This window comes from Nomascus leucogenys, chromosome X (assembly GCF_006542625.1).
Source record: "Nomascus leucogenys isolate Asia chromosome X, Asia_NLE_v1, whole genome shotgun sequence".
NCBI lineage: Eukaryota > Metazoa > Chordata > Mammalia > Primates > Hylobatidae > Nomascus > Nomascus leucogenys.
This window is the reverse complement of record NC_044406.1, coordinates 38,699,087-38,716,301: the sequence shown is the minus strand read 5'-3', so window position 1 is coordinate 38,716,301 and position 17,215 is coordinate 38,699,087. Positions and strand designations below refer to the sequence as shown.

The window sequence follows — 17,215 nt, the reverse complement described above, 5'->3', positions numbered from 1 at the left end:
CCACATGCATGAACACAGAGGTGCTGCCCGTAAGGCTCAGGGCAGGAGTCGAAGCTTCACTGAGCTCTGTGCAGCCTCCCTCCCCAGCTGCCAAGTGACTCATCCCCAGGGCTGCTAATTAAAGCCAGGACAGAGGGGACAGAGGCAAGGGGAGGGGAAGAGAGAGAAGGCAAGTTTATTTTGGTGCCAACCAGGCACTCAGCCAGCTTAGGGGTCACCCACTTCCTGGGGCTGGGCCAGGCGGCGGCAGAACACAGAGAGGAAGGGGAGGAGAAGAGAAACCTCTTACCCCTTCTTGCCCTTCTTTAGCTTCCTGGAAAGGTACCTCCTCCTCTCTCCCACTGTCAGAATCCAGCTCTGACTCCTCTAGACTTTTGTCCTCACAAACTGGCTGTCTACGCCATCATCAAGCTCCCATTTGGGCTGGGCCGAGCTGGCTCATCTGTGTCTGCAGCAACCCCAGACTGGGAAGCAGTAAGTGGCAAGGTTCCAGGCAAAGGAAGTGGTAGGAACAGGGCAGGGTGGGCAACCAGGCTGAGCCAAACGGGAGGCATCATGGGAGGTGATGCAGCTGGATGGCTCTGGGGATAGGTAGTGCCTTGGACATGTGGATGGGGGAGCCACAGATGGTTCATGAGGTCTTGGCCATCCCAGATTGCCAAGAGGTCAAAACAAGAGATTATTTAATCCAAACTCCCGTAGGACAGATTGGGGCACTGAGGCCCAGAGTGGGAGGCTCCTCCTCCCACTTCTCCTCCAACTGCAGTGGCTCCCGTTGCCATAGGGACGTCCCCGTCTCCACGGGTGTCAGCGGCTCCCCCACCCCCTCCCTCCTTCCCTAGCAACAGGCCACCTCCTCCCGCTTTCATCCTTGCGTGCCTAGCAACCCCAGCCTGGTCCCCAGGGCCAACAAGTTCAGGCTGACCCTCACTGCAGCAGTGCCTCTAGGCCTGGGCCCCCTCATCTTCTGGTGAGGGCCTCATCAGGCCCCCCCTGCCCTCTCTGTTTTCAAGTTCTACACCTGTTCACATTCTTCCAGCCTGGCTATATAGCATATGACAATGGATTGGGTTAGGGGAAAGCGGAGGACACTACAGTTTGTTGCACCACTATTTCACACCGAGCATTGCTTTACTTTAAGTTCTCTCATCAACCCAGAGAAGTCAAGACTATTGTTTCCATTTTACCCATGAGAAACTAAGAACCAGAGAAGTTAAGTGATTTTGCAAAGAGTGCACAGCTAGGAAGCAGGCTCTGCTACTAGCTAGCTTTGTGACCTCGAGCCATGGCCAATCCCTCTCCTGGACCTTGGCTTAAGGTGCCTTTAGGTCAGATCTGTGACAACTTCTCAGGGATCCACAAGAAGTCCAGGCACCTTTCTCTGCCCATGCCTACCCCCCACCCCCATCACCAGCTGTTCAGCTCTAATTAGACGCCACACTTCCTCTGGCACCCCATACTTTAGAAGCCCTCAGGCCTGGGTCATGCCAAGGGTGGCTTGCAATCTACCGACTCTGCTCTCTCCTTGCTATTCAGTTCCCATAAAAGCCCAGGCCTAGCGCCTCTCCTCGGTGTTTCTTCTACCTCCCGAGCCCTTCCCCCTCCACACACGCATGCACGCACACATGAAGTTTATCAGATGAGGAAACTGGGGTTCCAAGAGATGAACAGATTGTCCAGTCACACAACTAGAAAGCAACCTGCCCCCAAATGGAGGCCTGTGCATGGATCCAGTGTTTCTGCCCTTCCTAGGCCACAGAGCCTCGCCTCTCTCCTCCAACTTCCCCAGCTCCCCACTGATGACAGAAGGTCGCTGTGACCCAGCCCTGACCCGCTTTCTGACCTTACTGCTCTTTTCCTGCCTAGATCTTCTATTTTAGCCCCACGGATGGCTCCCCATCTCTAAACCCATCCCCCTCGCTTTCCTCCACAAGCTGATCCCACCTCCGGGGACACCCTCCTTATGCAAATCTGCACAGCAGTCCCCAACAGCCCTGCTCAGACACTGCCTGCTCCAGCAAGCTCTCCTTCACTCTAACTGGAGCGAATTCCAAAATTTACAAGTGGGTCCCTACCCAGCCCTGGTTGCAAGTTCAAGTTGCCTTCCCACCATGTTGTCAAGATCTTGCCCCACACACGCCGTGCTTTAGCCCCTTCCCATAGCCTGAATTTGACCCTCACTTCCCAGATGCTGACTCCTCTAGGCCCCTATAGCCTCCTTGACTGTGGGCCCAGGATGGATGTAAGGAAGCGTGTCTGAATAAATTAAATGCTGGCTTTGGAACCAGACAGCCCAAGGCACTGACTCTCTGAGAACCTCTTTCTCCTCATCTGTAAATCAGGGATTGTAATATTGCTATAATTGCTAATATTAGGATGAGGATGAGGATGATGATTATTATCTGCCAGGCTGTCGAGAGCTCCCGTGGTGATGGTATGGGTAGCACTCTGGGTTGGCGCCAGGCAGACTTGGGTTTGAATCCTGGCTCAGGATCCATATATTAGCTGAATCCACATATTAGCTGCCTGGCTGCAGGCAAAACCCATAACCACTCTGAGCCTCAGTTTCCTCAGCTGTAAAACAATGATGATAAAGCCAGCCCAGGTTCTACCTACAGTGTCACTGGGAGGATCAGACAAAAGAAAGTCCCTGACAACTTCTGTAAGTTGTAAAGGCCCAAATGTATATCATCACATGACTTATGATTATGCTCGTTATTAAATGTCCTGAGCTCTAGGTCCCAGGAACTTCCTTGCTGGGAAGAGCTGAGAACTAGAGATGTTTTCAATCTTCTTCTTCTTCAACAAGTAGCAGGCACATCACCAGGGATGCTTGCAGGAGCCCCGTGCTCGGGTGGCCTCTCTCCAAACCCACGGGGGGACACTGAGATCTATTCCCTTTGCTAGACAGGTGCCTTCCTAAGTGCTAGGACAAGCTGTGCCCATGACATGCTCCTTGGCTGCATGCTAGGACTAATTATGTCTTGTCACAAACCCCTTTCCTGGACACTGGGACTGACTGCATTAAAGCTGGCCTCAGTGTGTGTTTATCCCACAGCCCCAGTCTTGGCTCTGGGTATCCGTGTGTTTACCCCAGATCCCCTGTCTGGGGTGCTAGAACAGAGTGTGTCTCATTAGACACTTTTGTCTGTATGCTGGCATCCTCTGTCCCCAGCCCATATCCACTGCCTGAATGACAGGACCAGGGCTGCTGCATACAGTCAGGCAAGCTGTGCCTTGCACAAAGGGTCACAGCCAAAAGGATACGAACAGGGGCTGATATCCAACCCATGCTGTGCTCAATGGAGCCACTCAGAGGGGGGTGCCCTTGAAAGGGACATCTTTTTCTATTCTTCACAAAGGTGCCAATTATGCTACTGGCAGCCGTGGCTGGGAAGGATTGTACCCATCTGTGCCTCTGCTGCCTGGGCTCAGCTCAGCTCAGCTCAGTGGCCTATCCCATAGCCCCCAGCCTGGATGTTAAGGCTGAGTGGGTCTTATCCTGAGCACCCCCATCATTCCTATATAATCCCTATACTTGACACCTCTGCCTTCATGAAGCTTCTGATGGGGTAAGGCCTGGGAAATGCACAAAGGTCCCTTGTCTTTACTTTTACCCAAGTTTTACTCCTGCCTCCCCAACTGGCAGATTGAGCACATCTTTAAACCTTACTATGTCTACCAATGGGTCAGTAACAACAATAACAACAACAACAACAAAAAAACCCAGAAAATAAAATAAAATAAAACGTACTGAAGCTTGTGAACTTTTTTTACCAAGCACACACAAAAAAATTTTCCTTGTTGCCATAATGTATAGTACTAATGTCTAGAATGTGTTACATCCAGAGTCCATTCAAATCCCACTACTCAGGGCTGGCACAGATTCAGGGTGGAAAGTGAACGCTAGACCAGGGAAGCTCAGCATCGATCATGCCCTCTTACCCTGGGAGGAGAAGGTGGAAAAGGTCCTTGGTCCAGAGCTGACCTCTCAGCTTTCATATCTGGGCAGCTCCTATGAGCCCCTATGGTGTTCAGCCAAACCCCCAAGTCAACTAGTGTCAGAAAGACTAAGGAACAGTCTTGAACCCCCTCCCCACAGCTGCCACATCCCCCAACTGCCCTCCCACCCCACTCCATAGCCACCCCTAATACCAACAGGGAAGACACCCTTGAGTTGGCCCCTCCCCCTGCCCATGGATCCTGCAGTTACAAACCAGAGGCCCCCACCCCAGGCCCTGCCCCATCTCCCAATTAGTACTAAAGAAAGGAGGTACTGACCTGACTGTTCTGGAATTCTCACCATCAGATCTGAAAGGGAAACAGAGAAAAAAAACCAAAACGGTCAGTATATGTTCTCTACTGTTCTCCCTCTGCCCTAGGTAGAGTGGCTCTGGGGGCCTTAAGGCCTAAAATGCACATCACAAAAATGAGGGGAAGGGTTATTTCATGCGGACAGAAGAGAATAGCAAGTGCAAGGCCGAGAAACAGTAGAGTGCCTCGCCAGTTGGAGAGATGATGACGGTGGTGCTGGGGTGCAGTGAGCAAGGGGGAAGAGTGGTCAGAAGTGAGGTCAAAGAGGCACCAGGAACCAACCATGTGGGGCCTAGTGGATCACAGTGAGGAGCGTGGCTTTCCTCGAGGCAGCCAGCAGCCGTGGGCAGGGGCAAAGCCCAAGCTTGAAACACAGAAAGACCTAGGTTCAGATATTGGCTCTGCCACTTACCAGCCCCATGACCTGGGCAAGTCACTTCACCTCTCTGAGTCTGAGCCTCAGTCTCCCCGTTTGTGACATGAGGCCGATCCTCACGGGGCTGTTGGGATAATTAAGCCCTTTGGAACCCGGTAGGCAAATGCCAGGTATTATTAACACCATAGAAGGGGCTTTGCCAACTGCCTGGTCCAACCTGCTTATTTTCCACATGAAGAGAACGAGGCTGAGGGGATAAATGAGTCAGCCGCTGGGCTCCTTTCTACTACACTGGTCTGCCGTTTCCATTGTGAGGCCTCTTTAGAGGCAAAATAAGGGCAAGAGAAGAGAATGGAGTTGGGAACATCACTGAGGGAACCGGGGAATGAGTGAAATCTGAACCACACCCTTCCCCTCTCACTACGCCTTCCCAAGAAGAGTGTGAGAGTGTATACGCAAGTGCCCACACGTGTGTACACGTGTGTGTGTGCACGCGCGTGTGTGTGTATAGGGGAGGGAGGATCAGGACAGTGGGGCTGGTGTCCACTGCGTGCAGGGAAGGGGCAGAGGAGGACCACGGAAGTTGAAAGGGGAAGCGTGTGGGACACGGACTTCCCCCTTGTCATCTTCCTCCATCTTCACCTCAGGCCTCCCACCCTCACTCATGCTGCGAAGGAGACAGAGATGAACACAGCACAGGCTCTGTCCTCAGCTGAGAGAGCCAAGACGTGGCTTTAGTGAGGGGAGTGTCCATCTATGCTAAGCGCTAAATGACAGAGATACACACAGGGAGAGGAGCAGGTGGGCCTCAGAAGGGAGCATTTGTTGAAAGAATGAAAGGAGGCCCCGCTGGCGAGGTGGGGCAGGGAAGCATCAGGGTGCTGCAACCACAGCACTCCCAGTTCCACTACTCACAAGCCATGGAATCCTAGGGAAGGTACTTCACTATGTTGAGTGTCAGTGCTTTGCCTTGTAAAATGGGGCTTTGGGGGTGGGCTGTGGTGAGAGTCACTCCCTTTATGGGGTGTGGCCGTGAGGCTCAGCCTAGCACAGTGCCTGGCATATGGTACATGCTCAGCAGATGCCAGTAGCACCAATCCTTAGCCTTCTCAGCCCCCTGAAGGAACAGAGGACCAGGGCCACAGCGCACCTTATCACATTTATTAAAATGTTCCATCTCCTTCTGCAGCAACAAGATTGCTTCTGAGGCCTGGCCCAATTATTCTCAGGTACCAGGCCTGAAGGGCCTGACTTCAATGACTCCCCAGATGCCTACAGAACTGAGGCCATGCCTCTCAGCCTCTCTCCCTAACACTAACCCTCTGCTCTAGGCAGGCCGATCTCTTCACCACCCACCTACCCCCAAACCCAGCACACATGTATTCAGTCAGCTGTCTACCAGGCCCTGCCCTGGGAATCCAACCTCTCAAGGAGCTCATGGACTGGCCGCTTGCCCCAATCTACCTAAGGGTTTAAGCAACACATCTAATCACCCCCACCACCACTGTGACCAAACTATGAGTACCTACTATGTGCCAGGCATAGTGTTAGCCTCCTTTCGTACATAATCTCCTTTGATCCTGCAAAGTGGGGATTATTCATCCAATTTCAAGATGATGAAACTGAGACTCAGAAAGGTCAAAATGACTTGCCCAAGGTCACACAAGGGGAGAAGCTCAGAGTGAACCCCAAAGCTCATGTTCCTACCACCACGCTCCACTGTACCAGAAGCTCAGTGCTGGGCACGTACGCACTATGAGGGTGAGTTCCCTTATCTTCATGCCTCAATATCAAGCCAGAGAGGCACCAACAGACTTTTCCTCTCCAGTGCTCTTTCATCTGAGAGATTATGAGAAATGTACCTCTGCTCCAAAAGTATTTCTATGTGATATGTGACAGTCCTCAAGATGGCAGCAAAGGGGAGCAAAAGAGCTCCAAGTCACGATGCAGTGGGGAATTCGCCAATTCTCGCTATGGACTGATTCTTACTAGCTTGAGGGTACACAGCATCATATGACTCTCAATGTGGGGGTGCAGCTCACCCCAGGGTCCATCACCCTTTATGCATTTAGCATATTATTCATTATGTATAGACCAATCATCAGTGCCATCCTACACCTCCTCAGAGGCTCATGTACTGCCCAATGGTCATGAAGCTGGGCCACCATTCTTTTGGGAGGCAGTATAGACTGGTAGAAAGAATGCTAGGTCCTTGTATGGCTCATTCCCTCATTGGCAGTGTGAACTTGGACAAGTCATTTCCCTCTGGATCTTGGTTCTTCACCTGTAAAGTGATGGGGCTGTGTTAGTTGAGTTCCAAGCAATCTTTAGGCCTTAAAATATTCTATTTCTTCAGAACCCCAAAGTTTATCTCTTTTATCAACTGGATTCTGCTGTCTACAAGGAGAAGCAATAGACCCAAGGACTAGATCCCTCTTCATCAATCCATGTCAGTAAAGGAGACCGACTTCTCCTGCTACTCCCCACAGCCTTTTATTTATTTATTTATTTATTTATTTATTTATTTGTTTGTTTGTTTATTTATTTAGAGACAGAGTCTTGCTCTGTCACCCAGGCTGGAGTGCAGTGGCACTATCTTGGCTCACTGCCAACCTCCGCCTCCCAGGTTCAAGTGATTCTCCTGCCTCAGCCTCCTGAGTAGCTGGGATTACAGGTGCCCACCACTAAGCCCGGCTAATTTTTGTGTTTTTAGTAGAGACAGGGTTTCGCCATGTTGGCCAGGCTGGTCTGGAACTCCTGACTTCAAGTGATCCGCCTGCCTCGGCCTCCCAAAGTGCTGGGATTACAGGCATGAGCCACCGCGCCTGGCCAGCCTTCTCTTAATGGAAGGCCACTTAGGCCCCAGGATTCTCAAGAGATTTGGATATGCCAACTCCCATCCTCAGCAGTGATGGCCAATAAACAGTAACTTGTTGGAGCTTTCAGGATAGTAACCATATTTTCTGAATCAAAAACAGGCATGTAATCTGACCAGGGACTTTAATGCTGCTTCTTCCAGGTACAAGAATTTGGCCAGGCGCCGTGGCTCACGCCTGTAATCCCAGCACTTTGGGAGGCCGAGGCGGGCGGATCACAAGGTCAGGAGATCAAGGCAATCATGGCTAACTTGGTGAAATCCCATCTCTACTAAAAATACAAAAAATTAGCCGGGTGTGGTGGCGGGTGCCTGTGGTCCCAGCTACTCGGGAGGCTGAGGCAGGAGAATGGCATGAACCCAGAAGGTGGAGCTTGCAGTGAGCTGAGATCGTGCCACTGCACTCCAGCCTGGGCAACACAGCGAGACTCCGTCTCAAAAAAAAAAAAAAAAAAGAAGCAATCTGGAAGATGGGAGAATAAATGGCAGAATATCGAAAGTTCCTGAACCTTTTGGGGACTTGTGGGGAAGACAGAGCAGAATGACTGAAAAGAATGGAGGCCTTGGAACTGCTGTGTTGGAGTTTCTGCCTTTGCCTCTTGACTAGATTCCCTGCCATGCTCCAAGCCATCCATAAGCAGTAACTGGGGAACAATATGGTGCCTCTTCCCAGGAACCTGAAATTAGATCAAGAAGCTTGTCCCTGAAAACAAAACTAATTAAATAAATACAAAATGCATCAGAAATGAGATAATGCAGAGTAACTTGAATGATCACAGACTGGTCCTCAAGCCAGAATCTGAATAACATGCCTAAAAGATCATGTCTCCTACAGAAAGGAGACTGAACATCAACAGAAGTAGATTTTTTTTCTTTTTTTTGAGACAGAGTCTCGCTCTGTCACCAGGCTGGAGTGCAGTGGCGCGATCTTGGCTCACTGCAACCTCCGCCTCCTGGGTTCAAGCGATTCTCTTGCCTCAGCCTCCTGAATAGCTGGGATTACAGGCATGTGCAACCATGCCCAGCTAATTTTTGTATTTTTTTTTTTGTAAAGACAGGGCTTCACCATGTTGGCCAGGCTGGTCTCGAATTCCTGACCTCAAGTGATCTGCCCACTTCAGCCTCCCAATGTGCTGGGATTACAGGCGTGAGCCACCACACCCAACCATGTTTATTTTTTAAAAATAGATACGGGGTCTCACTATATTGGCCAGGGTGGCCACAAACTCCTGGGCTCAAGCAATCCTGCCTCAGCCTCCCAAAGTGCTGGGATTACTGGCGTGAGCCACTGTACCCAGCCTAAATGCTGTTTTTACACACGACTGTGCAGTGACCACTTCCATTCACTCCAAGCGTCCTGCAACTGAACAACCGTGCCCTCCTCTCATTCTATCATCAGAGTTATATCACAAAGTTTGGGTTAAATCAACATTGGTGGTCTACATTTTTTTTTTTTTTGAGATAGGGTCTCACTCTGTCACCCAGGATGGAGTGCGGTGGCACAATCTCAGCTCACTGCAACCTCTGCCTCCTGAGGTCAAGCAGTATCTCCCACCTCAGCCTCCCGAGTGGCTGGTATTACAGGCATGCACCATCATGCCTGGCTAATTTTTACATTTTTTGTAGAGATGGGGTTTCATCATGTTGCCTAGGCTGGTGGTCTACATTATTATGACTGCATGGATACTAATAATGGATAAATCATATGACATACTGTGATTACATTTCCTTTCCCATACAACTTTTTATTTTCCCTGCTATCGATTACTGTCTATATTTCTTCTTTTTTGAGACAGGTCCTCATCCTGTTGCCCAGGCTGGAGTGCAGTAACACGATCACAGCTCACTGCAGCCTCAACTTCCTGGGCTCAAGTGATCCTCCCACCTCAGCCTCCCGAGTAGATGGGACTACAGGCATGCACCACCACACCTGCCGAATTTTTGTACTTTTGGTAGAGATGGGGTTTCGCCATTGCCCAGACTGGTCTCGAACTCCTGGGCTCAAGAGATTCACCTACCTCAGCCTCCCAAAGTGCTGGGATTACAGGCATGAGCCACCATGCCCAGCCTGATTACTGTCCATTATTTTTTTGTCAGTTTAGTTCTCTTCATACAAATGATCAATTCTTCCCAAACTGTCAGAAGTGCAATTCTCCTCTCAACATGCTTTGACATATCAGGTAATCAATCGGACTCTTTGTTTCCCTTAAAAACACCCACCTTCCTGCTGCAATCTAGGCTGGCTGCTCTCTAGGCCTGCCCAGATGTTGCCCTAAGAACCTCTCTCTCAGGCCAGGTGTGGTGGCTCACACCTATAATCCCAACATTTTGGGAGGCTGAGGCGGGCAGATCAACTGAGGTCAGGGATTTGAGATCAGCCTGGCCAACATGGTGAAACCCTGTCTCTACTAAAAATACAAAAATTAGCCGGACGCAGTGACGAACGCCTGTAATCCCAGCTACTCGGGAGGCTGAAGCTGAAGAATAGCTTAAACCTGGGAGGCGGAGGTTGCAGTGAGCCGAGATTGCGCCACTGCACTCCAGACCGGGCGACAGAGCGAGACTCCGTCTCAAAAAAAAAAAAAAAGAACCTCTCTCTTTTCCATCATCTAGGAATTCCTTTCACCTCTCCTTTGCGTTGAACTTCCTGTTTCCTAGATTCCGTGGCTTTTTTTTCCTTTCTTTTTTTTTTTTTAGAGTTTATGCCCATATTTTGCTGGAGCACATTCCCCAGGGCTTCCTGAGAAAGGAGGCATAGGACTTAAAACCTTTAGATCTTATATACCCTCATACTTGATTGATCATTCAACTGAGTATAGACTTCTAGGTTGGAAATTCTTTTCCCTCAGAATATTGAGAACACTGCTCCATCATATCCTAGCTTCCAGTGTTGCTGTTGGTAAGTCCAACGCAATTCCTTTTCTTGATTCTTTGTATATGATGTTTTTTCTCTGGAAGCTTTTAGGATCTTCCCTTTAATCCCTGGTATTCTGAAATGTCACAGTGGCATATCTTGGCATGGGTCTTTTTATCATTTATCTTGCTGGGTACTCAGCAGGAGTTTTCACTCCTTCAGTTCTAGGAAAAGTTCTTGTATTACGTCTTTGAGAATTTCCTTCCTGCTGTTCCCTCCATTCTCTATTTCTGGAACTCCTATTGTTGGCTGTCGGAGTTCCTCAATTGATCCTCCAATTTTCTCATCTTGTCTCTTCTGTTGTCCCTTTGTCTTGTTATTCTGCTTCCTATGATATCTCCTCACCTTTTATTTTCTAATCCTTCTGCTGAAATTTTTATTTTAGCTCTCACTATTTTTAATTTCCCAGGTTTCTTCTCCTCCCTTCATTACCTTCCAAGTTTCTTTTTTATGTTTGTTTGTTTGTTTGCTTTTTCAATCTGTCTTCCAAGTTGATGGTTTTCCTCAAATAGCCTTAGACTATCTGATTATCTCTGGCTACCAAGAGCTTGAGATTTTTAAAAACATATGCTGAGGTTTATTTCTTTTCTTTCTTTCTCTCTCTCTTTCTTTTTTTTTTTTTTTTGGTTTAGAGACAAGGTCTTGCTATGTTGCCCAGGCTGTTCTCAGACTCCTGGGCTTAAGTGATCCTCCCACCTCAGCACTCTCAAAATGCTGGGATTACAGGCATAAGCCACCATGCCTGGCCCAGTGTACTGAGGTTTAGTTTATGTTAAAATAAAATATACCTATCTTAAGGGTCCTTGGCCGGTGATCCTAGATTAGTTCCCATGACACTACCAAGCTGCTTGGAAGCTCTGTGTGCAGGAGGGGCTTGCCAGGTGGTGGGCTTCACTATCAAATTACTGGGCTGAAAGCCTGTTCTTTTGTTGGAAGACTTCCAAATGTCGGCTTTTGGAGGCCTTTTTCTCTGGGGCCTTTCAGTTTCCCCAGAGAACAATCCTTTGATCTCATCTGTGTACCTGACTTTGGTGTCCTAGAAGTGGGGGAGTTGAAGAAGGTTAGAGTCCCACTGTTTTAAGTGGAAGGAAGTTGGGGTTCAACTGTTTTAGGTTGCAGATCCCTTTGCCTGCAGGCCTGTTTCACCCCATCCTCCACTGTACTTGGTGACTTCAAGTCAAAGCCTCTTAACTTCAGTTTCTCCAAAGAAGCAACCTCCATCTGCAGGGATGCAGCTGGGAGTGGGGGACTCACTGTCTGGATGGGGTTGGGGAAGGACCAAAAAGACAAGACTTTTTTTTTTTTAAGACAAGGTCTCTGTCTGCTGCCCAGACTAGGGTGCAGTGGTGTGAGCATAGCTCACAGCCTTGACCTACTGGGCTCACCAAGCGATCCTCCCACCTCAGCCTCCTGAGTAGCTAGAACCACAGGTACATGCCACCACACCCAGCCAATCTTTTGTTTGTTTGTTTGTTTGTTTGTTTGAGACAGGGTTTTACTATGCTGCCCAGGCTGGTCTCAAACTCCTGAGCTCAAGCAATCCTCCCACCTCAGCCTCCCAAAGTGACGGGGGAATTACAGGCATGAACCACTGTGCCCGGACAGAAAAGACTTTCAACATTCCCATTCTCAGGTCCATACTTCATCCTGCCTTCCGAAGATGTACCTTCAGTACCTCTCAATCCTGAGCACTGCTGGGATTCTCTAAGTAGAATAGTTTACTTCTGGTCAGCATCCCAGACCTTATCTGTTTCTACCTTTTTTATTCCTTTTTTTCATATTTTAATGAGATTTGGGAAAGCAACAGAAATAAGTTTATCCAACTCATTGTGTTTAACAGGAAGCTCCCTTTCTTATTCCAGCCAACTCCTATTCATCCTCCATGACTCATTTAGGCACCACCTCCTCCAGGAAGCATATCTTAACATCCCTAGGCTGGGTTAGGAGCCCCTCCTCTGTTCTCCCACAGTATCCTTTGCTTGACTCCATCACAGCCCTGATCAAACTGTTCTGAAATTGTCTATTTCCATGGCTGACTCTCCCAGCGACTGGGAGCTCCTGGTAGTCAGGCGCTCTGTCTCATTCCTGCTTGGACCCCCAGATCACAGAGTCTGGTTTCCAGGTGTATGGAGTAAATATGTGGTGACAAAATTAATGAACAAATGAATGACTAAATAAGTGAATCGGACCCAGCTAGAGGGACCATCTAGAAAGGGAAATAAGCTGAATACAATTGTCCCTATATAAGGTCAATTCCCTAAAAGCTGTAAGTTCCTTTGATGCTGTGTGTGCAAGGAAGCCTATCACAGCATGATTTAAACCAGTGAAAAAAATGAGCACAGCTTCTACACCCTACATTAAGAGGATGGTTAAGTCCATCGTGGTATATCAGTTCCCACTAAAAATGATGGTTGTGAAGAATATGCAATGACATGGGAAATGCCCAAATGGAAAAATCAAGAAAAAAAATTGTATGTGTAAAATCATTTCAACCACATGAAAAAAATGCAGAGAACAAGGGCAATACACCAGATGCTCAGAGTGGCTGCCTCTGGGTGCTGTAATTATGTGTAATGTTTTTCTCCTCTACTTCTCCTAGTTTTTCTAAATTTCCTAATTTTAAAATGCATTGAAAGTATAATTTTTTAAAAGCTACTAAGAAATCAAATTGGTTAAGTAGCCTGAGAGTACTGGGAACAAAATACCGTGAAGCGGGGGGCATAAGAATCAGTGCACATGTCCACCAGGGCTTGCTGGGAAAGCTCCATTCTTCACCGGCCACAGTCTCTGAAGGCCCAGGCCCACAGAACACCCCCTGTTCCCTTCCCTGCAAAGCAGGACCTAGCTCAGGAAGCCAAAGGAGAAGGATCTTGGAGGCCAGCCTATTACAAATCACAATCTCATGGGTTGTAGTGATAAACAGAAGGCCCTACACTGGGGACCACACTTTAGGGGCCACTCTCCATCAGGCAAAAGGTCTGTAATGCCATCAGGACCCATCAGGATCTTTGGCCCTGTCCCTTCTAGGCTGCACTTCAAGCGCCAAGGACCTCAGAATTTCCTGCCTAAATTTCTTGGGCTTACTTTCAGGAATTGCATGGTCTTATTACCCAGGTCCATCTGTTAGGCCCAGGGAGCAGCCTAAGGGGAAGGGGAGATAGACAGGGCTTGGACGTGTTGGCTGGGGTATCTACATATCTCAAGGCTCCATATGAACTACGGGAGGGAAGAGAAGTGTGGAGGGCCAAGAGCTTCAACTGATAACTTGCTTGGGCCCTGGAAATGTAGAGGCAGGCGAGTCTATAGAGCCTTAGGCCTCAGGGTTTGTAGAAGGCCCTAGCCTTCACAGATCTGGGTTCAAATCCATTCATTTGCTGTGGAACCCATGGATGAATCCATTCTCCCCTCTGAACTTAGTTTCCCGAACTATAAAATAGGCATAATAATTCTGACTTCAGAGAATTGTGTTGAGGTTTGTAGAATGACAGTAGTTATGAGTCCAGGCTTTAGGTCAGACAGGCCTGGATTTGGGTCTCAGCTCTGCCTCTTCCAGCTATGCGATTTACGACCCTAAGTTTCAGTTTCTTCATTAATGTAATGGAGATAATAATAGCACTAATATGATAGGGTTGTTGGGAGGATTATGGTTCTAAAGAATATGGGATAACATTGGAAAATGCTTAAATGAGAAAATGCTGCTTAATAATGGTTGTGCAAACACTGGCTGTGGTGGAGGTGACTGGGCCTTCTGCACTCCCCAGGTTCGTGCAGCTTTATTTTTCCCCATAGCACTTACCACTACTTGATATATTATGTGTCTTCTTGTTTATTTGTTTCTTTTCCACACCCATCCCAGACATCCATACACTAGAATCTCAGCTCCACAAGGCAGAGGTTTTGTCTATTTTGCTCACTGTTTCCAAGTGCCTTGAACAGTGCGAGGTACTTAGACGTTCTTCAAATTTGAACAGTTAGCCAGGCGTGGTGGCAACAGAGAGAAATAAGTTTCTAGGTCTCCCTCAGCTACTAGGGAGGCTGAGGCAGGAGGATCACTTGAGCCCAGGAATTTGAGGCTTCAGCGAGCTATGATCATGCCACTGCACTCTAGCCTGGGCAAGAGAGCACAACCCTATGTCAAAAAAAAAAAAAAGTTAACTGGTTATCTGCCATGTAGACAAGGGTAAAAAGGCATTTGGGGCCAGGCACGGTGGCTCATGCCTATAATCCCAGCACTTTAGGAAGCCAAGGCGGGAGGACTGCTTGAGCCCAGGAGTTTGAGACCAGCCTGGGGATCACAGGGAGACCCCATCTCTACAATGAAATAAAAATTAGCCAGGCATATTATTGTGTGCCTATAGTCCCAGCTACTCGGGAGGTTAAAGTGAGAGGATTGCTTGAGCCCAGGTCGAGACCAGCCTGGACAACATAGCAAAACTCTGTCTCCACAAAAATACAAAAATTAGGTGGGCATGATGGTGTGTGCCTATAGTCCCAGCTACTCAGGAGGCTGAGGCGGGAAGACTGCCTCAGCCCAAGAGTTTGAGACAAGCCTGGATAACATAGGCAGACCCTGTCCCTACAAACAACCAAAAAATTAGCCAGGTGTGGTGGCCTATGCCTGTGGTTCCAGCTACTTGGGAGGCTGGAATGGGAGGATCACTTGAGCCCAGGAGGTAGAGGCTGCAGTGAGCCGTGATCACACCATTGCACTCCAGCCTGGGCGACACAGTGAGACTCTGTCAAAAAAAAAAAAAAAAAAAAGGGCATTTAGCTATACGAGCAGCCAGAATAAAGGCATGGAAGCATAAAGAAGCCTGACATGCTTAGGAAACTCTACATAGTTCAGTACAACTTGAGTGTAGGGTTAGGAAGGAAACAGAGTGGCTTGAAGAATGAGTGGAGCTATAGCCTTACCCAAAGGAGCATGCAAGCACTTCCCTAAACCGCAAGTGGTATGAAGACCTACTTGTGACAGCGAGGAAGGAGAAAAGCACTAGGGGGAGGTAAAGATGATTCCCAAGTTCAAGTGACACCTAAATCATGACAATGTAAAAAGTGAAAGTAGGCCGGGCACGGTGGTTCACACCTGTAATCCCAGCTCTTTGGGAGGCCAAGGCGGGTGAATTGCCTGAGGTCAGGGGTTGGAGACCAGCCTGGCCAACATGGTGAAACCCCATCTCTACTACAAATACAAAAATTAGCCAGGCATGATGGTGGGCGCCTATAATCCCAGCTACTCAGGAGGCTGAGGCAGGAGAATCGCTTGAACCTGGGGAGCGGAGCTTGCAGTGAGCCCAGATCATGCCATTTGACTCCGGCCTGGGTGAAAGAGCGAAACTCCGTCTAAAAAAAAAAAAAAAAAAGTGAAAGTGAAAGATGATTCAGGTAGCCAGGCGCAGTGGCTCACGCCTGTAATCCCAGCACTTTGGGAGGCCGAGGTGGGTGGATCACAAGGTTAGGAGTTCAAGACCAGCCTGGCCAAGATGGTGAAACCCCGTCTCTACTAAAAATACAAAAAAATTAGCTGGGCGTGGTGGTGGGTGCCTGTAATCCCAGCTACTTGGGAGGCTAAGGCAGAGAATTGCTTGAATCCGGGAGGCGGAGGCTGCAGTGAGCCGAGATTGCACCACTGCACTCCAGCCTGGGCAACAGAGTGAGACTCTGTCTCAAAAAAAAAAAAAAAAAGAAAGATGATTCAGGTAGAGAGGAAAACTCTTTTCTAAGGAAGCCAAGAATCAGACCTAGAAATGACAAAAAGTATAGCGAACAGGTGGATGAGTTAATGGTGTTATGCAAGAAAGTCTCATGAAGATTATTTAAAAAGAAGAAATAGAACCATAGGACAAATCAGAAAGCTTGTTGGATACTGGAATCACTTTTAGTAATGGAGCCAAACAATCTTGAAGGCAAAGATGGCGGTAAATGACAAAATGAAGGCCATGGTGGTTTCAGTTGCTGGCTATCCTTTTGCTGGTGATTATTGTTCCTATAGTCCTTGTTTAACACAACTCACTGTACAGGTTCTGGGATGATAAAAATGATGTTGATGATGATGACAATGATGAGGAAGATTGCTATATACCTCAAATGAAATATTTGTCTATCACTTTTTAAATGTCTTTTTCAGGAAATAAAGAGATAAGTATCACTTCACATTTACATTTTGAAGAGAAGAAAGGCAGAGATTACAACCAAGAGAGCCTTGAATACCAGGCAGCACAGCGTGAACCTCATTCTGTAGTTGCCAGGGAGCCCCTGGGAGGCTTGATCCAAGGAGTGATGAGGTCAAAAGCTGCCTCCTTAGAGAATACCTTCCCTAACCTCATGCTCCTTTCAATCATAAGCAAATACTATATGTTACATAATCATAATAAAGTAATAAGCAGACTTTATTTGGGCCTTAGCATATTCTGCCTTATAATAATCCAAATAATCATAAAGTTACTATTTATTTTTCGTATTTTTTATTTTTTGAGATAGAGTCTCACTCTGTCACCCAGGCTGGAGTACAGTGGCACAATCTCGGCTCACTCCAACTGCTGTCTCCCAGGTTCAAGTGATTCTCGTGCCCCAGCCTCCCGAGTAGCTGGGATTACAGGTGTGCACCACCACGTCCAGCTAATTTTTGTATTTTTAGTAGAGATGGAGTATCACCATATTGGCCAGGCTGGTCTCGAACTCCTGGCCTCAAGCAATCCTGCCTCGGCCTCCCAAAGTGCTGGGAGTACAGACATGA

General features: G+C 48.2%; 1 protein-coding gene across 4 annotated transcripts in view; it reads right to left on the bottom strand.

Moving 5' to 3' along the window:
- IQSEC2 (IQ motif and Sec7 domain ArfGEF 2) overlaps positions 1–17,215 on the bottom strand; it is an 88,269-nt gene that overhangs the window by 54,125 nt on the left and 16,929 nt on the right. For 3 of the 4 annotated variants that reach the window (XM_030807448.1, XM_030807447.1, XM_030807453.1), the window contains exon 2: positions 4,282–4,311. In XM_030807448.1, the coding sequence (XP_030663308.1) occupies positions 4,282–4,311 (30 nt within the window). Of the gene's footprint in view, positions 1–289; positions 4,004–4,281; positions 4,312–17,215 lie in introns of those variants that run through there. The other variant, XM_030807452.1, reaches the window with a different exon arrangement.